We start from the raw sequence: 21944 nt of genomic DNA on the forward strand, positions 1-21944 counted from the left end.
TCTGGTATCCCCTGAAGAGATTATCCCTGGGAAAACCCTGACTGTCACTGGAATTGGGGGGTCCACTGTCCCTTGCTGATGGCCCATGGTTTTTATAGATTGGGGTGCCGGGAGAGGGGTGAAGGAAGTGGGGGTGTCCGAAATCCTACCTTCAAATGTTTTGTGGGAACTGATTTGGGGAGGATGTTTGCTTATTCCCCGACACCCCTCCCCGATCTGATACTGATGGTAATGGTAATGCTAATGATGTGAATGTCAATGCTTTACCTGATAATGATGTATCTAGAGGTACAGGAGTGCTCAGTCATGTCATACTGTGGAGTGTTATTGCTAAGGGGGATGGGGAGAGGCACGGGAACCATGAATCACGTGATGTCGTGCAACTGACCAGTATCACAAAGGAAGGTGACCTGGCTGATGGTCGCTGCCCAATAATTAACACTGCTCTTGAGGTAGTAGGGAAGGATGGGGAGGCACTACCCATAGCCGGGCATGCTGATGGGACTGTGTTATTTCCTGGGGAGACGGCCTATATAGCCGCTGTCACCAGACTGCTCAGAAAGCAAGTAACATCCTGCCTTCTGGACTCTCCTCAGCCAGAGGAATAACTGAACCACTTACGGACCCAGAGCAGGTCCCAGAGGGTCCCCGTGAGGACGGGACGTTAAAGTCTCTTCTGGCTGCCTCCAGCCAGGAGTTCCAGGTAGCTCTGTGCTCAGATGCTAGCCTAGAGATCGTTGAGGAACCTTGTTAAGAAGCCCACCTCCGAGACTGATAAGGAGAGAGTATCCTGGGAGCTAGGGAGTTTGTACCGGGAGAAGGTTCCCTGTAAACCCAACAGGAGTGGTTGAGGGAGAGACAGCTGGTCGTACCCTACCAATTTAGAGATGAGTTGTTATGGATTGCCAATGATATTCCTCTCACTGGACACTTGGGGGTCAGCAAAACTAAGGCCCGGCTGTCTCAACACTTCTATTGGCCCAAAAAGGGGACAGATGTGACAAACTACTGTCGCTTCGGTATCACGTGTCAAAGAGTGGGAAAGTCAGGGCCTGCTCACTAAGCTCCCCTAATCTCTTTGCCAGTGATAGAGGAGCTTTTCTAGAGGATTGCTGTGGACATTGTGGGACCACTGGCCATAGCCAGCAGCTCTGGAAAGCATTTCATCCTTACTGTGGTAGACTGTGCTACCCGTATCCGGAGGCAGTGGCTCTGTCCTCAATTAGGGTGGATAATGTGGCGGATGCACTGTTGGCCATCTTTTCTCAAGTAGGATTTCCCAGGGAGATGCTTACCGACCAGAGACTCAATTCATGTCTCGCCTAATGGAGGCTCTCTGTAAGAAAATGCAGGTGCAGCATCTGGTATCGAGTGTGTATCATCCCCAAGCCAATGGTTTGTGTGAGCGATTCAACGGTAACCTCAAACGGATGCTAAAAATACTGGTTGAGTCCCAGGGATGCAACTGGGAGCGGTACCTCCCACACCTGCTATTTGCTTACCGAGAGGTTCCTCAGGCCTCGACAGGGTTCTTCCCCTTGAGCTCCTGTACGGCAGGCAAATCCGGGGACCCCTTGTGCTGGTAAAGGAATCCTGGGAAGAAGAGGCAAGCCCTCCAGAAGTGTCCATCATGGAGTATGTCATGCGCTTCCGTGACAAGATGCAGATCTTGACGCGGTTGGTGCATGACAACATGACGCAGGCCCAGGCTGACCAGAATCATTGGTATGACCAGAACACCTGGAAGCGGACGTACCAGGTGGTTCAGAACGTATGGGTTCTGGTCCCCGTACCAAAAGACAAGCTTCAGGCAGCCTGAGAAGGCCCATACGTCATACATCAACAGCTCAACCCAGTCACCTACGTGGTCACTCTTGACCATGGTCGGGGTGGGTGAAAGGCCTTCCATGTTAATATGAAGGCTCATCAAGAACGTGGAGCCTGCGTCCTACCGGTCTGCAACCTGCCCGAGAATGGGGAGGAAGACCCTCTCCTGGACATGCTGGCCCAAGCGAAGACCTGCAGGTCCATAGAGGATGTAGAGATGAGCGCCTTGCTATCCGCACGCCAGCGGTCTCAGCTGCGAGCAACACTAAAATCCTTCCAGGTCGTGTTTACCAACGTGCCTGGAAGGACTGAGGTAGCGGTCCCCGAAGTGGACACCAGGAATCATGCCCGAATCCGGTGGACATCCTATCGGATCTCGGATGAGGTGCAGCACATTCTGCGCCAGGAGATCGATGAGGTGCTGAAGCTGGGGATGATTAAACAGTCTAAGAGCACATGGGCCTCACCTGTAGTCCTGGTGCCAAAGACGGATCGGACCAGCCAGTTCTGTGTAGACTACAGGGGGCTCAACACCATAACGGCCTCCGATGCACACCCAGTGCCACGCATCAAGGAGCTGCTTGAGCGGTTAGCCAGTGCGAGTTATCTGTCCATTGTGGATCTGAGTCGGGGATATTGGCAGATCCCCCTGAACCCCGAGGCACAGGAGAAATTCACCTTTATCACCCCCTATGGACTGTACGAGTCCACGGTCATACCTTTTGGCATGAAAAATGCTCCTGCCACGTTCCAGCGGATGGTCAATCACCTGCTCCAGGGACTGAAGAGGTATGTGGTGAGTACCTGGATGACATTGCCGTCTTCAGTCCCACCTGGGAGGATCACCTCGAGTATCTGCAGCAGGTGCTCGGGTGCATCACACCAAGCAGGCTTGGCCATCAAGCCAGGAAAGTGCCAGATGGACATGAGCGAGGTCCACTACCTGTGGCACCGGGTAGGCGGGAGTACTCTGAAGCCAGAGCCTGGGAAAGTGGATTCTATCACGTCCTGGCCCACCCTCAGGACCTAGAAGCAGGGTACTATAGGCGCTTTGTACAACACTATAGTAGCTTTGCGAAGCCCTTGACCTCACCAAGAGGAACCTACCACATACAGTCAATTGGACACATGACTGTGAGGTGGCTTTTCGGTCTTTGAAGACTGCCCTGAGCAGCTCCCTGTGCTAAGGGCGGTCAACTGCAGTCAGCCGTTCTTAGTACAGACCGACGCCAGAGGGTTTGGCCTCGGTGCTGTGCTTAGCCAGGTAGACTCGGGGAACCAAGAGCACACTGTGTTGTACCTAAGCCGGAAGCTCCTACCGAGGGAAGTGGCCTATTCCACTGTAGAGAAGGAGTGACTGGCCATTGTATGGGCCTGTAACGCTTGCAGCCCTACTTGTACGGGTCCACCTTCACCGTTGTGACCAACCACAACCCTCTGAGTTGGCTACACACCGTGTTCGGTACCAACGGAAGGTTGCTACGCTGGAGCCTCGCCCTCCAGCAGTATGACTTTACCATTCAATACAGAAAAGGCAGCGAGCATGGCAATGCAGATGGGTTATACCGGCGGGGAGAGCCCGCAGAGATGCACTTGGAGGAGTACCGAGAGGTCCTGCTTCCATAGCGCAGTCTAAAAGGGGGAGGTGTCAGGAAAATATGAATTATTTTCCATTGTTCTGGAGACACAAGCAGAGCTGGCTGACTACTCCTCCCATAATTGGTTTCTGCAGGACCAAATCCTTCATCCAGCCCCTCTACCCCTCTGTGAATTCCCACTCCCCCTATCTTCAGACAAATGGTCATTGTGGAATGTGAGCTTTATTTCCTGGCAACAAGGAGTGCTGAATGAACCGCTTTGTCTTATAAGCCAAACACTCAAAGTCAAATTCAATAATATACATTAATCCCAGAAACATGAAAATTACATTTCCAGGATCTGGGCACTTGGGGTTACTCATGGCAGCATTTTGCGGCCTTTAGGGCCATCAGAAACCTGGGAAATGAATTTCTATGCACCAGTAAATCACAGACATACCATCCTGGCCGGAGTAGTAGACATGTCAGTCTGGGCCAGAAGGAAAGATGGGAAAATGACGGAACGTCCTCTGTAAGTCACCATCTATAACTGTGCAGTGATCTCTATATGCTCTGCAGGACTAGTATCTACCACTGACCATATGGCGGTAATATCAATATTGGTCTTTGTGTAGAGATTATTCTCAGTAATGGTGCAGACATCTGCTGAGGGGCTCCTACATCCACCATTAAGGGGCGCAACCATAGTGTAATCAGGGTTACCTGGTTAGGGGCCACGCAGATGTTTCGCCCCCTGAGCTGAACCTCTAGCTACTCCTCTGGTACGCTCAGTGTGAGCCCCCAATACCCGGTCTAATAGGGAACTTCACCCTAGATAAAGCTCACACCATTCATGGACTGCACATTTATTGCATTTGGAGGTTAATGGTAGTATTCTGTAATATCCCTGGGAGTATGGTGTTGTAGGGATATGATGGGGTTAATATTTTTGTGAAATATGCCTATTGGTCTTGGGTAATGATGGGGTTAATATTATTTCTAGTGGTCTAGGGATACTGTATGATGGGCTTAATATTTATATATACTATCCCTAGTGGTCTTCAGTAATGATTGGGTTAATAGTGAGATCATCTAGAGCTCTAATAGGTTAGTACTGATATATATTATTCCTGGTGGTCTAGAGTAATTATGGGTTAATATTGATATATTATCCCTGGTGGTATAGGGTAATAATGAGTTAATATTTTGTATATTACTCTCAGATGTTAAGGGCATTTATATTGATCTATTATCACTGGTGGTCTGGAGATGTGATAGGGTTCATATTATCTCCATTAATGATGGGGTTTATATATGGGGGTAATGACTGGGTAATATTTATATTCATTATTGCTCCTATATCACAGCTCTCATTTGGTTGGGATTTATCTTAGATCAGGGGCCCTACAACTGTCTTTCCCCGGAGCCCTCTGCAGATCTCAATGTGCCCTATCTGGTTGTCACCTCCTGGTTGTCATCACCTGGTTGTCACCACTTGGTTGTCACCTCCTGGTTGTCACCACCTGGTTGTCATCTCCTGGTTGTCACCACCTGGTTGTCATCACTTGGTTGTCACCTCCTGGTTGTCACCTCCTGGTTGTCACTACCTGGTTGTCACCTCCTGGTTGTCATCACTTAGTTGTCACCCCTGGTTGTCATCACTTGGTTGTCACCTCCTGGTTGTCATCACTTGGTTGTCACCTCCTGGTTGTCATCACTTGGTTGTCACCTTCGGGTTGTCATCACCTGGTTGTCACCACCTGGTTGTCATCACTTGGTTGTCACCTTCGGGTTGTCATCACCTGGTTGTCACCTCCTGGTTGTCATCACTTGGTTGTCACCTTCGGGTTGTCATCACCTGGTTGTCACCGCCTGGTTGTCATCACTTGGTTGTCACCTTCGGGTTGTCATCACCTGGTTGTCACCTCCTGGTTGTCATCACCTGGTTGTCACCACCTGGTTGTCATCACTTGGTTGTCACCTTCGGGTTGTCATCACCTGGTTGTCACCTCCCGATTGTCATCATCTGGTTGTCAGAGGCATTGACATGCTAGTTTTTGGCTTTAGGGGAGGAGGCTCAGCTCTGCCAGGAGAAGATGGACGCCTTACGTGTGCGCTACATCATCATAGCTCAGAGTGCTGGTGACATCCTGCAGCGACTGGAGCAGACCATAGAAGCAACAACCCATCTACATCCATCCCAGGAAGATGTCTCTCTATGGCTTGGACGTATGGAGAAGCTGGTGTCCTCTAGAGCAACAGAAGGTGGAGAAGAAAAGAGGCTGAATACCAGCGACATCAAAAAGGTGAGAACATTGGAAAGCTTCTCACTCATAGCGCAGTGTCCCCCTCCTCCCTTCAGGGCAGTGTCCCCCTCCTCCCGTCAGTGCAGTGTCCCCATCAGTGCAATGTTCCCCTCCCATCAATGCAGTGTCCCCTCATCAGTGTAGTGTCCCCCCCATCAGTGCAGTGTTCCACCATCAGTGCAGTGTTCCCCTCCCATCAATGGAGTGTCCCCCCATCAGTGCAGTGTTCACCTCCCATCAGTGCAGTGTTCCCCTCCAATCAGTGCAGTGTCCCCGCCCATCAGTGCAGTGTTCCCCTCCCATCAGTGCAGTGTCCCCCTCCAATCAGTGCAGTGTCCCCGCCCATCAGTGCAGTGTTCCCTCCCATCAGTGCAGTGTCCCCTCCCATCAGCGCAGTGTTCCCTCCCATCAGTGCAGTGTCCCCCTCTCATCAGTGCAGTGTTCCCTCCCATCAGTGCAGTGTCCCCCTCCCATCAGTGCAGTGTTCCCTCCCATCAGTGCAGTGTTCCCCTCCCATCAGTGCAGTGTCCCCGCCCATCAGTGCAGTGTTCCCCTCCCATCAGTGCAGTGTTCCCCTCCCATCAGTGCTGTGTCCCCTCCCATCAGTGCTGTGTCCCCTCCCATCAGTGCAGTGTCCCCTCCCATCAGTGCAGTGTTCTCCCATCAGTGCAATGTCCCCTCCCATCAGTGCAGTGTCCCCTCCCATCAGGGCAGTGTCCCCTCCCATCAGTGCAGTGTCCCGCCCATCAGTGCAGTGTTCCCCTCCCATCAGTACAGTGTCCCCCTCCCATCAATGCAGTGTTCCATCCCATCAGTGCAGTGTCCCTCTCCCATCAGTGCAGTGCCCCCTCCCATCAGTGCAGTGTTCCCCTCCCATCAGTGCAGTGTCCCTGCCCATTAGTGCAGTGTACCCGCCCATCAGTGCAGTATTCCCCTCTCATCAGTGCAGTGTCCCCGCCCATTAGTGCAGTGTACCCGCCCATCAGTGCAGTATTCCCCTCTCATCAGTGCAGTGTCCCCTCCCATCAGTGCAGTGCCCCCTCCCATCAGTGCAGTGTCCCCTCCCATCAGTGCAGTGTTCCCCTCCCATCAGTGCAGTATTCCCCTCCCATCAGTGCAGTGTCCCCTCCCATCAGTGCAGTGTCCCCTCCCATCAGTGCAGTGTCCCCTCCCATCAGTGCAGTGTCCCGCCCATCAGTGCACTGTCCCTGCCCATCAGTGCAGTGTCCCCCTCCCATCAGTGCAGTGTCCCCTCCCATCAGTGCAGTGTTCCCCTCCCATCAGTGCAGTGTTCCCCTCCCATCAGTGCAGTGTTCCCCTCCCATCAGTGCAGTATTCCCCTCCCATCAGTGCAGTGTCCCCTCCCATCAGTGCAGTGTCCCTGCCCATCAGTGCAGTGTTCCCCTCCCATCAGTGCAGTGCTCCCTCCCATCAGTGCAGTGTTCCCTCCCATCAGTGCAGTGTCCCCCTCCCATCAGTGCAGTGTCCCCTCCCATCAGTGTAGTGTTCCCCTCCCATCAGTGCAGTGTTCCCCTCCCATCAGTGCAGTATTCCCCTCCCATCAGTGCAGTGTCCCCTCCCATCAGTGCAGTGTCCCCTCCCATCAGTGCAGTGTCCCCTCCCATCAGTGCAGTGTCCCCTCCCATCAGTGCCGTGTCCCTGCCCATCAGTGCAGTGTTCCCCTCCCATCAGTGTAGTGTTCCCCTCCCATCAGTGCAGTGTCCCCCACCCATCAGTGCAGTGTCCCCTCCCATCAGTGCAGTGTCCCCGCCCATCAGTGCAGTGTTCCCCTCCCATCAGTGCAGTGTTCCCCTCCCATCAGTGCAGTGTTCCCCTCCCATCAGTGCAGTGTTCCCCTCCCATCAGTGCAGTGTCCACTCCCATCAGTGCAGTGTCCTTGCCCATCAGTGCAGTGTTCCCCTCCCATCAGTGTAGTGTTCCCCTCCCATCAGTGCAGTGTCCCCTTCCCATCAGTGCAGTGTCCCCTCCCATCAGTGCAGTGTCCCCGCCCATCAGTGCAGTGTTCCCCTCCCATCAGTGCAGTGTCCCCTCCCATCAGCGCAGTGTTCCCCTCCCATCAGTGCAGTGTCCCCCTCTCATCAGTGCAGTGTTCCCTCCCATCAGTGCAGTGTCCCCCTCCCATCAGTGCAGTGTTCCCTCCCATCAGTGCAGTGTTCCCCTCCCATCAGTGCAGTGTCCCCGCCCATCAGTGCAATGTTCCCCTCCCATCAGTGCAGTGTTCCCCTCCCATCAGTGCTGTGTCCCCTCCCATCAGTGCTGTGTCCCCTCCCATCAGTGCAGTGTCCCCTCCCATCAGTGCACTGTTCTCCCATCAGTGCAGTGTCCCCTCCCATCAGTGCAGTGTCCCCTCCCATCAGTGCAGTGTCCCCTCCCATCAGCGCAGTGTCCCGCCCATCAGTGCAGTGTTCCCCTCCCATCAGTACAGTGTCCCCCTCCCATCAGTGCAGTGTTCCATCCCATCAGTGCAGTGTCCCTCTCCCATCAGTGCAGTGCCCCATCCCATCAGTGCAGTGTCCCGCCCATTAGTGCAGTGTACCCGCCCATCAGTGCAGTATTCCCCTCTCATCAGTGCAGTGTCCCCGCCCATTAGTGCAGTGTCCCCTCCCATCAGCGCAGTGTCCCGCCCATCAGTGCAGTGTTCCCCTCCCATCAGTACAGTGTCCCCCTCCCATCAGTGCAGTGTTCCATCCCATCAGTGCAGTGTCCCTCTCCCATCAGTGCAGTGCCCCCCCATCAGTGCAGTGTCCCCTCCCATCAGTGCAGTGTCCCTGCCCATCAGTGCAGTGTTCCCCTCCCATCAGTGTAGTGTTCCCCTCCCATCAGTGCAGTGTCCCCTCCCATCAGTGCAGTGTCCCCTCCCATCAGTGCAGTGTCCCCGCCCATCAGTGCAGTGTTCCCGCCCATCAGTGCAGTGTTCCCCTCCCATCAGTGCAGTGTCCCCGCCCATCAGTGCAGTGTTCCCCGCCCATCAGTGCAGTGTCCCCTCCCATCAGTGCAGTGTCCACTCCCATCAGTGCAGTGTCCTTGCCCATCAGTGCAGTGTTCCCCTCCCATCAGTGTAGTGTTCCCCTCCCATCAGTGCAGTGTCCCCTTCCCATCAGTGCAGTGTCCCCGCCCATCAGTGCAGTGTTCCCCTCCCATCAGTGCAGTATTCCCCTCCCATCAGTGCAGTGTCCCCTCCCATCAGTGCAGTGTCCCCGCCCATCAGTGCAGTGTTCCCTCCCATCAGTGCAGTGCTCCCTCCCATCAGTGCAGTGTCCCCCTCCCATCAGTGCAGTGTCCCCTCCCATCAGTGTAGTGTTCCCCTCCCATCAGTGCAGTGTTCCCCTCCCATCAGTGCAGTATTCCCCTCCCATCAGTGCAGTGTCCCCTCCCATCAGTGCAGTGTCCCCTCCCATCAGTGCAGTGTCCCCTCCCATCAGTGCAGTGTCCCCTCCCATCAGTGCAGTGTCCCTGCCCATCAGTGCAGTGTTCCCCTCCCATCAGTGTAGTGTTCCCCTCCCATCAGTGCAGTGTCCCCCTCCCATCAGTGCAGTGTCCCCTCCCATCAGTGCAGTGTCCCCGCCCATCAGTGCAGTGTTCCCCTCCCATCAGTGCAGTGTTCCCCTCCCATCAGCGCAGTGTTCCCCTCCCATCAGTGCAGTGTCCCCCTCTCATCAGTGCAGTGTTCCCTCCCATCAGTGCAGTGTCCCCTCCCATCAGTGCAGTGTTCCCTCCCATCAGTGCAGTGTTCCCCTCCCATCAGTGCAGTGTCCCCGCCCATCAGTGCAATGTTCCCCTCCCATCAGTGCAGTGTTCCCCTCCCATCAGTGCTGTGTCCCCTCCCATCAGTGCTGTGTCCCCTCCCATCAGTGCAGTGTCCCCTCCCATCAGTGCACTGTTCTCCCATCAGTGCAGTGTCCCCTCCCATCAGTGCAGTGTCCCCTCCCATCAGTGCAGTGTCCCCTCCCATCAGCGCAGTGTCCCGCCCATCAGTGCAGTGTTCCCCTCCCATCAGTACAGTGTCCCCCTCCCATCAGTGCAGTGTTCCATCCCATCAGTGCAGTGTCCCTCTCCCATCAGTGCAGTGCCCCATCCCATCAGTGCAGTGTCCCGCCCATTAGTGCAGTGTACCCGCCCATCAGTGCAGTATTCCCCTCTCATCAGTGCAGTGTCCCCGCCCATTAGTGCAGTGTTCCCCTCCCATCAGTGCAGTGTCCCCGCCCATCAGTGCAGTGTTCCCCGCCCATCAGTGCAGTGTCCCCTCCCATCAGTGCAGTGTCCACTCCCATCAGTGCAGTGTCCTTGCCCATCAGTGCAGTGTTCCCCTCCCATCAGTGTAGTGTTCCCCTCCCATCAGTGCAGTGTCCCCTTCCCATCAGTGCAGTGTCCCCGCCCATCAGTGCAGTGTTCCCCTCCCATCAGTGCAGTGTCCCCTCCCATCAGCGCAGTGTTCCCCTCCCATCAGTGCAGTGTTCCCTACCATCATTGCAGTGTTCCCTCCCATCAGTGCAGTGTTCCCCTCCCATCAGTGCATTGTTCCCCTCCCATCAGTGCAGTGTCCCCGCCCTTCAGTGCAGTATTCCCCTCCCATCAGTGCAGTGTTCCCCTCCCATCAGTGCAGTGTTCCCCTCCCATCAGTGCAGTGTTCCCCTCCCATCAGTGCAGTGTTCCCCTCCCATCAGTGCAGTGTTTCCCTTCCCATCAGTGCAGTGTTCCCCGCCCATCATTACAGTGTCCCCGCCCATCAGTGCAGTGTCTCTGCCCATCAGTGCAGTGCCCCCTTCCCATCAGTGCAGTGTTACCTCCCATCAGTGCAGTGTCTCCGCCCATCAGTGCAGTGTCTCTGCCCATCAGTGCAGTGCCCCCTTCCCATCAGTGCAGTGTTACCTCCCATCAGTGCAGTGTCTCCGCCCATCAGTGCAGTGTCATAGTAACATAGTAACATAGTAACATAGTTAGTAAGGCCGAAAAAAGACATTTGTCCATCCAGTTCAGCCTAACAGTTCAGCCTAACAGCAGTGTCCCCTCCCATCAGTGCAGTGTTCCCCTCCCATCAGTACAGTGTCCCCGCCCATCAGTGCAGTGTCTCCGCCCATCAGTGCAGTGTTCCCCTCCCATCAGTGCAGTGTTCCCCGCCCATCAGTGCAGTGTTCCCCTCCCATCAGTGCAGTGTTCCCCTCCCATCAGTGCAGTGTCTCCGCCCATCAGTGCAGTGTCTCCGCCCATCAGTGCAGTGTTCCCCTCCCATCAGTGCAGTGTTCCCCGCCCATCAGTGCAGTGTTCCCCTCCCATCAGTGCAGTGTTCCCCGCCCATCAGTGCAGTGTTCCCCTCCCATCAGTGCAGTGTTCCCCTCCCATCAGTACAGTGTCCCCGCCCATCAGTGCAGTGTCTCCGCCCATCAGTGCAGTGCCCCCTTCCCATCAGTGCAGTGATACCCTGTATCTTTGTCACACAGCTGGAGCAGATCGTTCGGACCGAGCTCACTCACCTTGAGATCACCGAGAGACATCTGGCGGAGGTCGCCCGGGTCACTCTGGATGCAGACACCATCCAGGCCCAGATGACGGAGCACAAGGTCAGTAGTTCTGCTTTCTTCTGCATCTGGTTCTGGAGGCTGCGGCTCTTCCCTGTGATAATGGTGATGTGATGTCAGATTTCTGCTCCTTTTAGCTGCTGGCGGTGGACGTTCTGCAGCATCGGGGGATTGTGGAGCGACTGCTGTGCATCTCAGATGTCCTGGTGACATTATGTCCTAAGTGCACTGAGGAGCAACTGGAGGTGAGAGCGGTACAGGTGAAAAACTGGGGGTCCATTAATATTTCTGTCCCTTCAGGAGCAACAGGCAGCGAGGTGCAGTTACTGATACTGTGTCCTGAGTGCCGAGGAGTACGTGCAAGTGAGTGGTGACTAGGGCAAGAGCTGGGGGCAGTTACTGAAACTGTGTCCTGGATGATGAGGAGTAACTGCAGGTGAGCAGAAATTAGGACAAGAGCCTGGGGCAGTTGCTGATACTGTGTCTTCAGTGCTGAGGAGTAACCAGGAGGACACAGGCTGCAGCGCAGGGTCTGACACTGTGTCCTGAATGCTGAGGAGTATCTGTAGATGAGCGGTCCAGGAGGACACAGGCTGGAGCGCAGGGTCTGACACTGTGTCCTCAGTGCTGAGGAGTAACTGTAGATGAGCGGTCCAGGAGGACACAGGCTGGAGCGCAGCGTCTGACACTGTGTCCTGAGTGCTGAGGAGTATCTGTAGATGAGTGGTCCAGGTGGACACAGGCTGCAGCGCAGGGTCTGACACTGTGTCCTCAGTGCTGAGGAGTATCTGTAGATGAGCGGTCCAGGAGGACACAGGCTGGAGCGCAGGGTCTGACACTGTGTCCTCAGTGCTGAGGAGTATCTGTAGATGAGCGGTCCAGGAGGACACAGGCTGGAGCGCAGGGTCTGACACTGTGTCCTCAGTGCTGAGGAGTAACTGTAGATGAGCGGTCCAGGTGGACACAGGCTGCAGCGCAGCGTCTGACACTGTGTCCTGAGTGCTGAGGAGTATCTGTAGATGAGCGGTCCAGGAGGACACAGGCTGGAGCGCAGGGTCTGACACTGTGTCCTCAGTGCTGAGGAGTATCTGTAGATGAGCGGTCCAGGAGGACACAGGCTGGAGCGCAGGGTCTGACACTGTGTCCTCAGTGCTGAGGAGTATCTGTAGATGAGCGGTCCAGGAGGACACAGGCTGGAGCGCAGGGTCTGACACTGTGTCCTCAGTGCTGAGGAGTAACTGTAGATGAGCGGTCCAGGTGGACACAGGCTGCAGCGCAGCGTCTGACACTGTGTCCTGAGTGCTGAGGAGTATCTGTAGATGAGCGGTCCAGGAGGACACAGGCTGGAGCGCAGGGTCTGACACTGTGTCCTGAATGCTGAGGAGTATCTGTAGATGAGCGGTCCAGGAGGACACAGGCTGCAGCGCAGGGTCTGACAATGTGTCCTGAATGCTGAGGAGTATCTGTAGATGAGCGGTCCAGGAGGACACAGGCTGCAGCGCAGGGTCTGACAATGTGTCCTGAATGCTGAAGAGTATCTGTAGATGAGCGGTGCAGGTGGACACAGGCTGCAGCGCAGGGTCTGACACTGTGTCCTGAATGCTGAGGAGTATCTGTAGATGAGCGGTCTAGGAGGACACAGGCTGCAGCGCAGGGTCTGACACTGTGTCCTCAGTGCTGAGGAGTATCTGTAGATGAGCGGTCCAGGAGGACACAGGCTGCAGCGCAGGGTCTGACACTGTGTCCTCAGTGCTGAGGAGTATCTGTAGATGAGCGGTCCAGGAGGACACAGGCTGCAGTGCAGGGTCTGACAATGTGTCCTGAATGCTGAAGAGTATCTGTAGATGAGCGGTCCAGGAGGACACAGGCTGGAGCGCAGGGTCTCACACTGTGTCCTCAGTGCTGAGGAGTATCTGTAGATGAGCGGTCCAGGAGGACACAGGCTGCAGCGCAGGGTCTGACACTGTGTCCTCAGTGCTGAGGAGTATCTGTAGATGAGCGGTCCAGGAGGACACAGGCTGCAGCGCAGGGTCTGACACTGTGTCCTCAGTGCTGAGGAGTAACTGTAGATGAGCAGTCTAGGAGGACACAGGTTGGAGCGCAGGGTCTGACACTGTGTCCTCAGTGCTGAGGAGTATCTGTAGATGAGCTGTCCAGGAGGACACAGGCTGCAGCGCAGGGTCTGACAATGTGTCCTGAGTGTTAAGGAGTATCTGTAGATGAGCGGTCTAGGAGGACACAGGCTGCAGCGCAGGGTCTGACACTGTGTCCTCAGTGCTGAGGAGTTACTGTAGATGAGCGGTCTAGGTGGACACAGGCTGGAGCGCAGGGTCTGACACTGTGTCCTCAGTGCTGAGGAGTATCTGTAGATGAGCGGTCCAGGAGGACACAGGCTGCAGGGCAGGGTCTGACACTGTGTCCTCAGTGTTGAGGAGTAACTGTAGATGAGCGGTCCAGGAGGACACAGGCTGGAGCGCAGGGTCTGACACTGTGTCCTCAGTGCTGAGGAGTATCTGTAGATGAGCGGTCCAGGAGGACACAGGCTGCAGGGCAGGGTCTGACACTGTGTCCTCAGTGTTGAGGAGTATCTGTAGATGAGCGGTCCAGGAGGACACAGGCTGCAGTGCAGGGTCTGACACTGTGTCCTCAGTGCTGAGGAGTAACTGTAGATGAGCAGTCTAGGAGGACACAGGTTGGAGCGCAGGGTCTGACACTGTGTCCTCAGTGCTGAGGAGTATCTGTAGATGAGCTGTCCAGGAGGACACAGGCTGCAGCGCAGGGTCTGACACTGTGTCCTCAGTGCTGAGGAGTATCTGTAGATGAGCGGTCCAGGAGGACACAGGCTGCAGCGCAGGGTCTGACAATGTGTCCTGAGTGTTAAGGAGTATCTGTAGATGAGCGGTCTAGGAGGACACAGGCTGCAGCGCAGGGTCTGACACTGTGTCCTCAGTGCTGAGGAGTTACTGTAGATGAGCGGTCCAGGAGGACACAGGCTGGAGCGCAGGGTCTGACACTGTGTCCTCAGTGCTGAGGAGTATCTGTAGATGAGCGGTCCAGGAGGACACAGGCTGCAGGGCAGGGTCTGACACTGTGTCCTCAGTGTTGAGGAGTAACTGTAGATGAGCGGTCCAGGAGGACACAGGCTGGAGCGCAGGGTCTGACACTGTGTCCTCAGTGCTGAGGAGTATCTGTAGATGAGCGGTCCAGGAGGACACAGGCTGCAGCGCAGGGTCTGACACTGTGTCCTCAGTGCTGAGGAGTATCTGTAGATGAGCGGTCCAGGAGGACACAGGCTGCAGCGCAGGGTCTGACACTGTGTCCTCAGTGCTGAGGAGTATCTGTAGATGAGCGGTCCAGGAGGACACAGGCTGCAGCGCAGGGTCTGACACTATGTCCTCAGTGCTGAGGAGTAACTGTAGATGAGCGGTCCAGGAGGACACAGGCTGCAGGGCAGGGTCTGACACTGTGTCCTCAGTGTTGAGGAGTATCTGTAGATGAGCGGTCCAGGAGGACACAGGCTGCAGCGCAGGGTCTGACACTGTGTCCTCAGTGTTGAGGAGTAACTGTAGATGAGCGGTCCAGGAGGACACAGGCTGGAGCGCAGGGTCTGACACTGTGTCCTCAGTGTTGAGGAGTAACTGTAGATGAGCGGTCCAGGAGGACACAGGCTGGAGCGCAGGGTCTGACACTGTGTCCTCAGTGCTGAGGAGTATCTGTAGATGAGTGGTCCAGGAGGAAACAGGCTGCAGCGCAGGGTCTGACACTGTGTCCTCAGTGCTGAGGAGTTACTGTAGATGAGCGGTCCAGGAGGACACAGGCTGGAGCGCAGGGTCTGACACTGTGACCTCAGTGCTGAGGAGTATCTGTAGATGAGCGGTCCAGGAGGACACAGGCTGCAGCGCAGGGTCTGACACTGTGTCCTCAGTGCTGAGGAGTATCTGTAGCTGAGCAGTCTAGGTGGACACAGGCTGCAGCGCAGGGTCTGACACTGTGTCCTCAGTGCTGAGGAGTATCTGTAGATGAGCTGTCCAGGAGGACACAGGCTGCAGCGCAGGGTCTGACACTGTGTCCTCAGTGCTGAGGAGTATCTGTAGATGAGCAGTCTAGGAGGAAACAGGCTGCAGCGCAGGGTCTGACACTGTGTCCTCAGTGCTGAGGAGTAACTGTAGATGAGCAGTCTAGGTGGACACAGGCTGCAGCGCAGGGTCTGACACTGTGTCCTCAGTGCTGAGGAGTATCTGTAGATGAGCTGTCCAGGAGGACACAGGCTGCAGCGCAGGGTCTGACACTGTGTCCTCAGTGCTGAGGAGTATCTGTAGCTGAGCAGTCTAGGTGGACACAGGCTGCAGCGCAGGGTCTGACACTGTGTCCTCAGTGCTGAGGAGTATCTGTAGATGAGCAGTCTAGGAGGACACAGGCTGCAGCGCAGGGTCTGACACTGTGTCCTGAGTGCTGAGGAGTAACTGTAGATGAGCAGTCTAGGAGGACACAGGCTGCAGCGCAGGGTCTGATACTGTGTCCTCAGTGCTGAGGAGTATCTGTAGCTGAGCAGTCTAGGTGGACACAGGCTGCAGCGCAGGGTCTGACACTGTGTCCTCAGTGCTGAGGAGTATCTGTAGATGAGCAGTCTAGGAGGACACAGGCTGCAGCGCAGGGTCTGACACTGTGTCCTGAGTGCTGAGGAGTAACTGTAGATGAGCAGTCTAGGAGGACACAGGCTGCAGCGCAGGGTCTGACACTGTGTCCTCAGTGCTGAGGAGTTACTGTAGATGAGCGGTCCAGGAGGACACAGGCTGCAGCGCAGGGTCTGACACTGTGTCCTGAGTGTTGAGGAGTATCTGTAGATGAGCGGTCCAGGAGGACACAGGCTGCAGCGCAGGGTCTGACACTGTGTCCTCAGTGCTGAGGAGTATCTGTAGATGAGCGGTCCAGGAGGACACAGGCTGCAGCGCAGGGTCTGACACTGTGTCCTGACTGCTGAGGAGTATCTGTAGATGAGCGGTCCAGGAGGACACAGGCTGCAGCGCAGGGTCTGACACTGTGTCCTCAGTGCTGAGGAGTAACTGTAGATGAGCGGTCCAGGTGGACACAGGCTGCAGCGCAGGGTCTGACACTGTGTCCTCAGTGCTGAGGAGTAACTGTAGATGAGCGGTCCAGGAGGACACAGGCTGCAGCGCAGGGTCTGACACTGTGTCCTCAGTGCTGAGGAGTATCTGTAGATGAGCGGTCCAGGAGGACACAGGCTGGAGCGCAGGGTCTGACACTGTGTCCTCAGTGCTGAGGAGTATCTGTAGCTGAGTAGTCTAGGTGGACACAGGCTGCAGCGCAGGGTCTGACACTGTGTCCTCAGTGCTGAGGAGTATCTGTAGCTGAGCAGTCTAGGAGGACACAGGCTGCAGCGCAGGGTCTGACACTGTGTCCTGAGTGTTGAGGAGTATCTGTAGATGAGCGGTCCAGGAGAACACAGGCTGCAGCGCAGGGTCTGACACTGTGTCCTCAGTGCTGAGGAGTATCTGTAGATGAGCAGTCCAGGAGGACACAGGCTGCAGCGCAGGGTCTGACACTATGTCCTCAGTGCTGAGGAGTAACTGTAGATGAGCGGTCCAGGAGGACACAGGTTGGAGCACAGGGTCTGACACTGTGTCCTCAGTGCTGAGGAGTTACTGTAGATGAGCGGTCCAGGAGGACACAGGCTGGAGCGCAGGGTCTGACACTGTGACCTCAGTGCTGAGGAGTAACTGTAGATGAGCGGTCCAGGAGGACACAGGCTGCAGCGCAGGGTCTGACACTGTGTCCTCAGTGCTGAGGAGTATCTGTAGATGAGCGGTCCAGGAGGACACAGGCTGCAGCGCAGGGTCTGACACTGTGTCCTCAGTGCTGAGGAGTATCTGTAGATGAGCGGTCCAGGAGGACACATGCTGCAGCGCAGGGTCTGACACTGTGTCCTCAGTGCTGAGGAGTATCTGTAGCTGAGCGGTCCAGAAGACACAGGCTGGAGCGCAGGGTCTGACACTGTGTCCTCAGTGCTGAGGAGTATCTGTAGATGAGCGGTCCAGGAGGACACAGGCTGCAGCGCAGGGTCTGACACTGTGTCCTCAGTGCTGAGGAGTATCTGTAGATGAGCGGTCCAGGAGGACACAGGCTGCAGCGCAGGGTCTGACACTGTGTCCTCAGTGCTGAGGAGTATCTGTAGATGAGCGGTCCAGGAGGACACAGGCTGCAGCGCAGGGTCTGACACTATGTCCTCAGTGCTGAGGAGTAACTGTAGATGAGCGGTCCAGGAGGACACAGGTTGGAGCACAGGGTCTGACACTGTGTCCTCAGTGCTGAGGAGTTACTGTAGATGAGCGGTCCAGGAGGACACAGGCTGGAGCGCAGGGTCTGACACTGTGACCTCAGTGCTGAGGAGTAACTGTAGATGAGCGGTCCAGGAGGACACAGGCTGCAGCGCAGGGTCTGACACTGTGTCCTCAGTGCTGAGGAGTATCTGTAGATGAGCGGTCCAGGAGGACACAGCCTGGAGCGCAGGGTCTGACAATGTGTCCTCAGTGCTGAGGAGTAACTGTAGATGAGCGGTCCAGGAGGACACAGGTTGGAGCACAGGGTCTGACACTGTGTCCTCAGTGCTGAGTAGTTACTGTAGATGAGCGGTCCAGGAGGACACAGCCTGGAGCGCAGGGTCTGACAATGTGTCCTGAGTGTTGAGGAGTATCTGTAGATGAGCGGTCTAGGAGGACACAGGCTGCAGCGCAGGGTCTGACACTGTGTCCTCAGTGTTGAGGAGTAACTGTAGATGAGCGGTCCAGGAGGACACAGGCTGGAGCGCAGGGTCTGACACTGTGTCCTCAGTGCTGAGGAGTATCTGTAGATGAGCGGTCCAGGAGGACACAGGCTGCAGGGCAGGGTCTGACACTGTGTCCTCAGTGTTGAGGAGTATCTGTAGATGAGCGGTCCAGGAGGACACAGGCTGCAGCGCAGGGTCTGACACTGTGTCCTGAGTGCTGAGGAGTATCTGTAGATGAGCGGTCTAGGAGGACACAGGCTGCAGCGCAGGGTCTGACACTGTGTCCCGAGTGCTGAGGAGTATATGTAGATGAGCGGTCCAGGAGGACACAGGTTGCAGCGCAGGGTCTGACACTGTGTCCTCAGTGCTGAGGAGTATCTGTAGATGAGCGGTCCAGGAGGACACAGGCTGCAGCGCAGGGTCTGACACTGTGTCCTGAGTGCTGAGGAGTAACTGTAGATTAGCGGTCCAGGAGGACACAGGCTGCAGCGCAGGGTCTGACACTGTGTCCTCAGTGCTGAGGAGTAACTGTAGATGAGCGGTCCAGGTGGACACAGGCTGCAGCGCAGCGTCTGACACTGTGTCCTCAGTGCTGAGGAGTAACTGTAGATGAGCGGTCCAGGTGGACACAGGCTGCAGCGCAGCGTCTGACACTGTGTCCTCAGTGCTGAGGAGTAACTGTAGATGAGCGGTCCAGGTGGACACAGGCTGCAGCGCAGGGTCTGACACTGTGTCCTGAGTGCTGAGGAGTAACTATAGATGAGCGGTCCAGGTGGACACAGGCTGCAGCGCAGGGTCTGACACTGTGTCCTGAGTGCTGAGGAGTAACTGTAGATGAGCAGTCCAGGAGGACACAGGCTGCAGCGCAGGGTCTGACACTGTGTCCTCAGTGCAGAGGAGTATCTGTAGATGAGTGGTCCAGGAGGAAACAGGCTGGAGCGCAGGGTCTGACACTGTGTCCTCAGTGCTGAGGAGTAACTGTAGATGAGCGGTCCAGGAGGAAACAGGCTGGAGTGCAGGGTCTGACACTGTGTCCTGAGTGCTGAGGAGTATCTGTAGATGAGCGGTCCAGGAGGACATAGGCTGCAGCGCAGGGTCTGACACTGTGTCCTCAGTGCTGAGGAGTATCTATAGATGAGCGGTCCAGGTGGACACAGGCTGCAGCGCAGGTTCTGACACTGTGTCCTCAGTGCTGAGGAGTAACTGTAGATGAGCGGTCCAGGTGGACACAGGCTGCAGCGCAGCGTCTGACACTGTGTCCTCAGTGCTGAGGAGTAACTGTAGATGAGCGGTCCAGGTGGACACAGGCTGCAGCGCAGGGTCTGACACTGTGTCCTGAGTGCTGAGGAGTAACTATAGATGAGCGGTCCAGGTGGACACAGGCTGCAGCGCAGGGTCTGACACTGTGTCCTGAGTGCTGAGGAGTATCTGTAGATGAGCGGTCTAGGAGGACACAGGCTGCAGCGCAGGGTCTGACACTGTGTCCTGAGTGCTGAGGAGTATCTGTAGATGAGCGGTCTAGGAGGACACAGGCTGCAGCGCAGGGTCTGACACTGTGTCCTGAGTGCTGAGGAGTAACTGTAGATGAGCGGTCCAGGTGGACACAGGCTGCAGCGCAGGGTCTGACACTGTGTCCTGAGTGCTGAGGAGTAACTGTAGATGAGCAGTCCAGGAGGACACAGGCTGCAGCGCAGGGTCTGACACTGTGTCCTCAGTGCTGAGGAGTATCTGTAGATGAGCGGTAGAGGAGGAAACAGGCTGGAGCGCGGGGTCTGACACTGTGTCCTCAGTGCTGAGGAGTAACTGTAGATGAGCGGTCCAGGAGGAAACAGGCTGGAGCGCAGGGTCTGACACTGTATCCTGAGTGCTGAGGAGTATCTGTAGATGAGCGGTCCAGGAGGACACAGGCTGCAGCGCAGGGTCTGACACTGTGTCCTCAGTGCTGAGGAGTATATGTAGATGAGCGGTCCAGGAGGACACAGGCTGCAGCGCAGGGTCTGACACTGTGTCCTCAGTGCTGAGGAGTAACTGTAGATGAGCGGTCCAGGAGGAAACAGGCTGGAGCGCAGGGTCTGACACTGTGTCCTCAGTGCTGAGGAGTAACTGTAGATGAGCGGTCCAGGTGGACACAGGCTGCAGCGCAGGGTCTGACACTGTGTCCTCAGTGCTGAGGAGTATCTGTAGATGAGCGGTCCAGGAGGACACAGGCTGCAGCGCAGGGTCTGACACTGTGTCCTCAGTGCTGAGGAGTATCTGTAGATGAGCGGTCCAGGAGGACACAGGCTGCAGCGCAGGGTCTGACACTATGTCCTCAGTGCTGAGGAGTATCTGTAGATGAGCGGTCTAGGTGGACACAGGCTGCAGCGCAGGGTCTGACACTGTGTCCTGAGTGCTGAGGAGTAACTGTAGATGAGCGGTCCAGGAGGACACAGGCTGCAGCGCAGGGTCTGACACTGTGTCCTCAGTGCTGAGGAGTATCTGTAGATGAGCGGTCCAGGAGGACACAGGCTGCAGCGCAGGGTCTGACACTGTGTCCTCAGTGCTGAGGAGTAACTGTAGATGAGCGGTCCAGGAGGAAACAGTCTGGAGCGCAGGGTCTGACACTGTGTCCTCAGTGCTGAGGAGTAACTGTAGATGAGCGGTCCAGGTGGACACAGGCTGCAGCGCAGGGTCTGACACTGTGTCCTCAGTGCTGAGGAGTATCTGTAGATGAGCGGTCCAGGAGGACACAGGCTGCAGCGCAGGGTCTGACACTATGTCCTCAGTGCTGAGGAGTATCTGTAGATGAGCGGTCTAGGTGGACACAGGCTGCAGCGCAGGGTCTGACACTGTGTCCTGAGTGCTGAGGAGTAACTGTAGATGAGCGGTCCAGGAGGACACAGGCTGCAGCGCAGGGTCTGACACTGTGTCCTCAGTGCTGAGGAGTATCTGTAGATGAGCGGTCCAGGAGGACACAGGCTGCAGCGCAGGGTCTGACACTGTGTCCTCAGTGCTGAGGAGTATCTGTAGATGAGCGGTCTAGGTGGACACAGGCTGCAGCGCAGGGTCTGACACTGTGTCCTGAGTGCTGAGGAGTAACTGTAGATGAGCGGTCCAGGAGGACACAGGCTGCAGCGCAGGGTCTGACACTGTGTCCTCAGTGCTGAGGAGTATCTGTAGATGAGCGGTCCAGGAGGACACAGGCTGCAGCGCAGGGTCTGACACTGTGTCCTCAGTGCTGAGGAGTATCTGTAGATGAGCGGTCCAGGAGGACACAGGCTGCAGCGCAGGGTCTGACACTGTGTCCTCAGTGCTGAGGAGTATCTGTAGATGAGCGGTCCAGGAGGACACAGGCTGCAGCGCAGGGTCTGACACTGTGTCCTCAGTGCTGAGGAGTATCTGTAGATGAGCGGTCCAGGAGGACACAGGCTGCAGCGCAGGGTCTGACACTGTGTCCTCAGTGCTGAGGAGTATCTGTAGATGAGCGGTCTAGGTGGACACAGGCTGCAGCGCAGGGTCTGACACTGTGTCCTGAGTGCTGAGGAGTAACTGTAGATGAGCAGGCCAGGAGGACACAGGCTGCAGCGCAGGGTCTGACACTGTGTCCTCAGTGCTGAGGAGTATCTGTAGATGAGCGGTCCAGGAGGACACAGGCTGCAGCGCAGGGTCTGACACTGTGTCCTCAGTGCTGAGGAGTATCTGTAGATGAGCGGTCCAGGAGGACACAGGCTGCAGCGCAGGGTCTGACACTGTGTCCTCAGTGCTGAGGAGTATCTGTAGATGAGCGGTCCAGGAGGACACAGGCTGCAGCGCAGGGTCTGACACTGTGTCCTGAGTGCTGAGGAGTATCTGTAGATGAGCGGTCCAGGAGGACACAGGCTGCAGCGCAGGGTCTGACACTGTGTCCTCAGTGCTGAGGAGTATCTGTAGATGA

At 56.1% G+C, this 21944-nt stretch overlaps 1 protein-coding gene across 2 annotated transcripts in view; it reads left to right on the forward strand.

Annotated features, from left to right (window-relative positions):
* LOC138643275 (microtubule-actin cross-linking factor 1, isoforms 6/7-like) overlaps positions 1-21944 on the forward strand; it is a 367371-nt gene that overhangs the window by 197404 nt on the left and 148023 nt on the right. For both annotated transcript variants that reach the window (XM_069732207.1, XM_069732208.1), the window contains 3 exons: positions 5472-5710; positions 11170-11289; positions 11385-11492. In XM_069732207.1, the coding sequence (XP_069588308.1) occupies positions 5472-5710; positions 11170-11289; positions 11385-11492 (467 nt within the window). The remainder of the gene's footprint in view (positions 1-5471; positions 5711-11169; positions 11290-11384; positions 11493-21944) is intronic.

This window comes from Ranitomeya imitator, chromosome 6 (assembly GCF_032444005.1).
Source record: "Ranitomeya imitator isolate aRanImi1 chromosome 6, aRanImi1.pri, whole genome shotgun sequence".
Classification (NCBI taxonomy): Eukaryota; Metazoa; Chordata; class Amphibia; order Anura; family Dendrobatidae; genus Ranitomeya; species Ranitomeya imitator.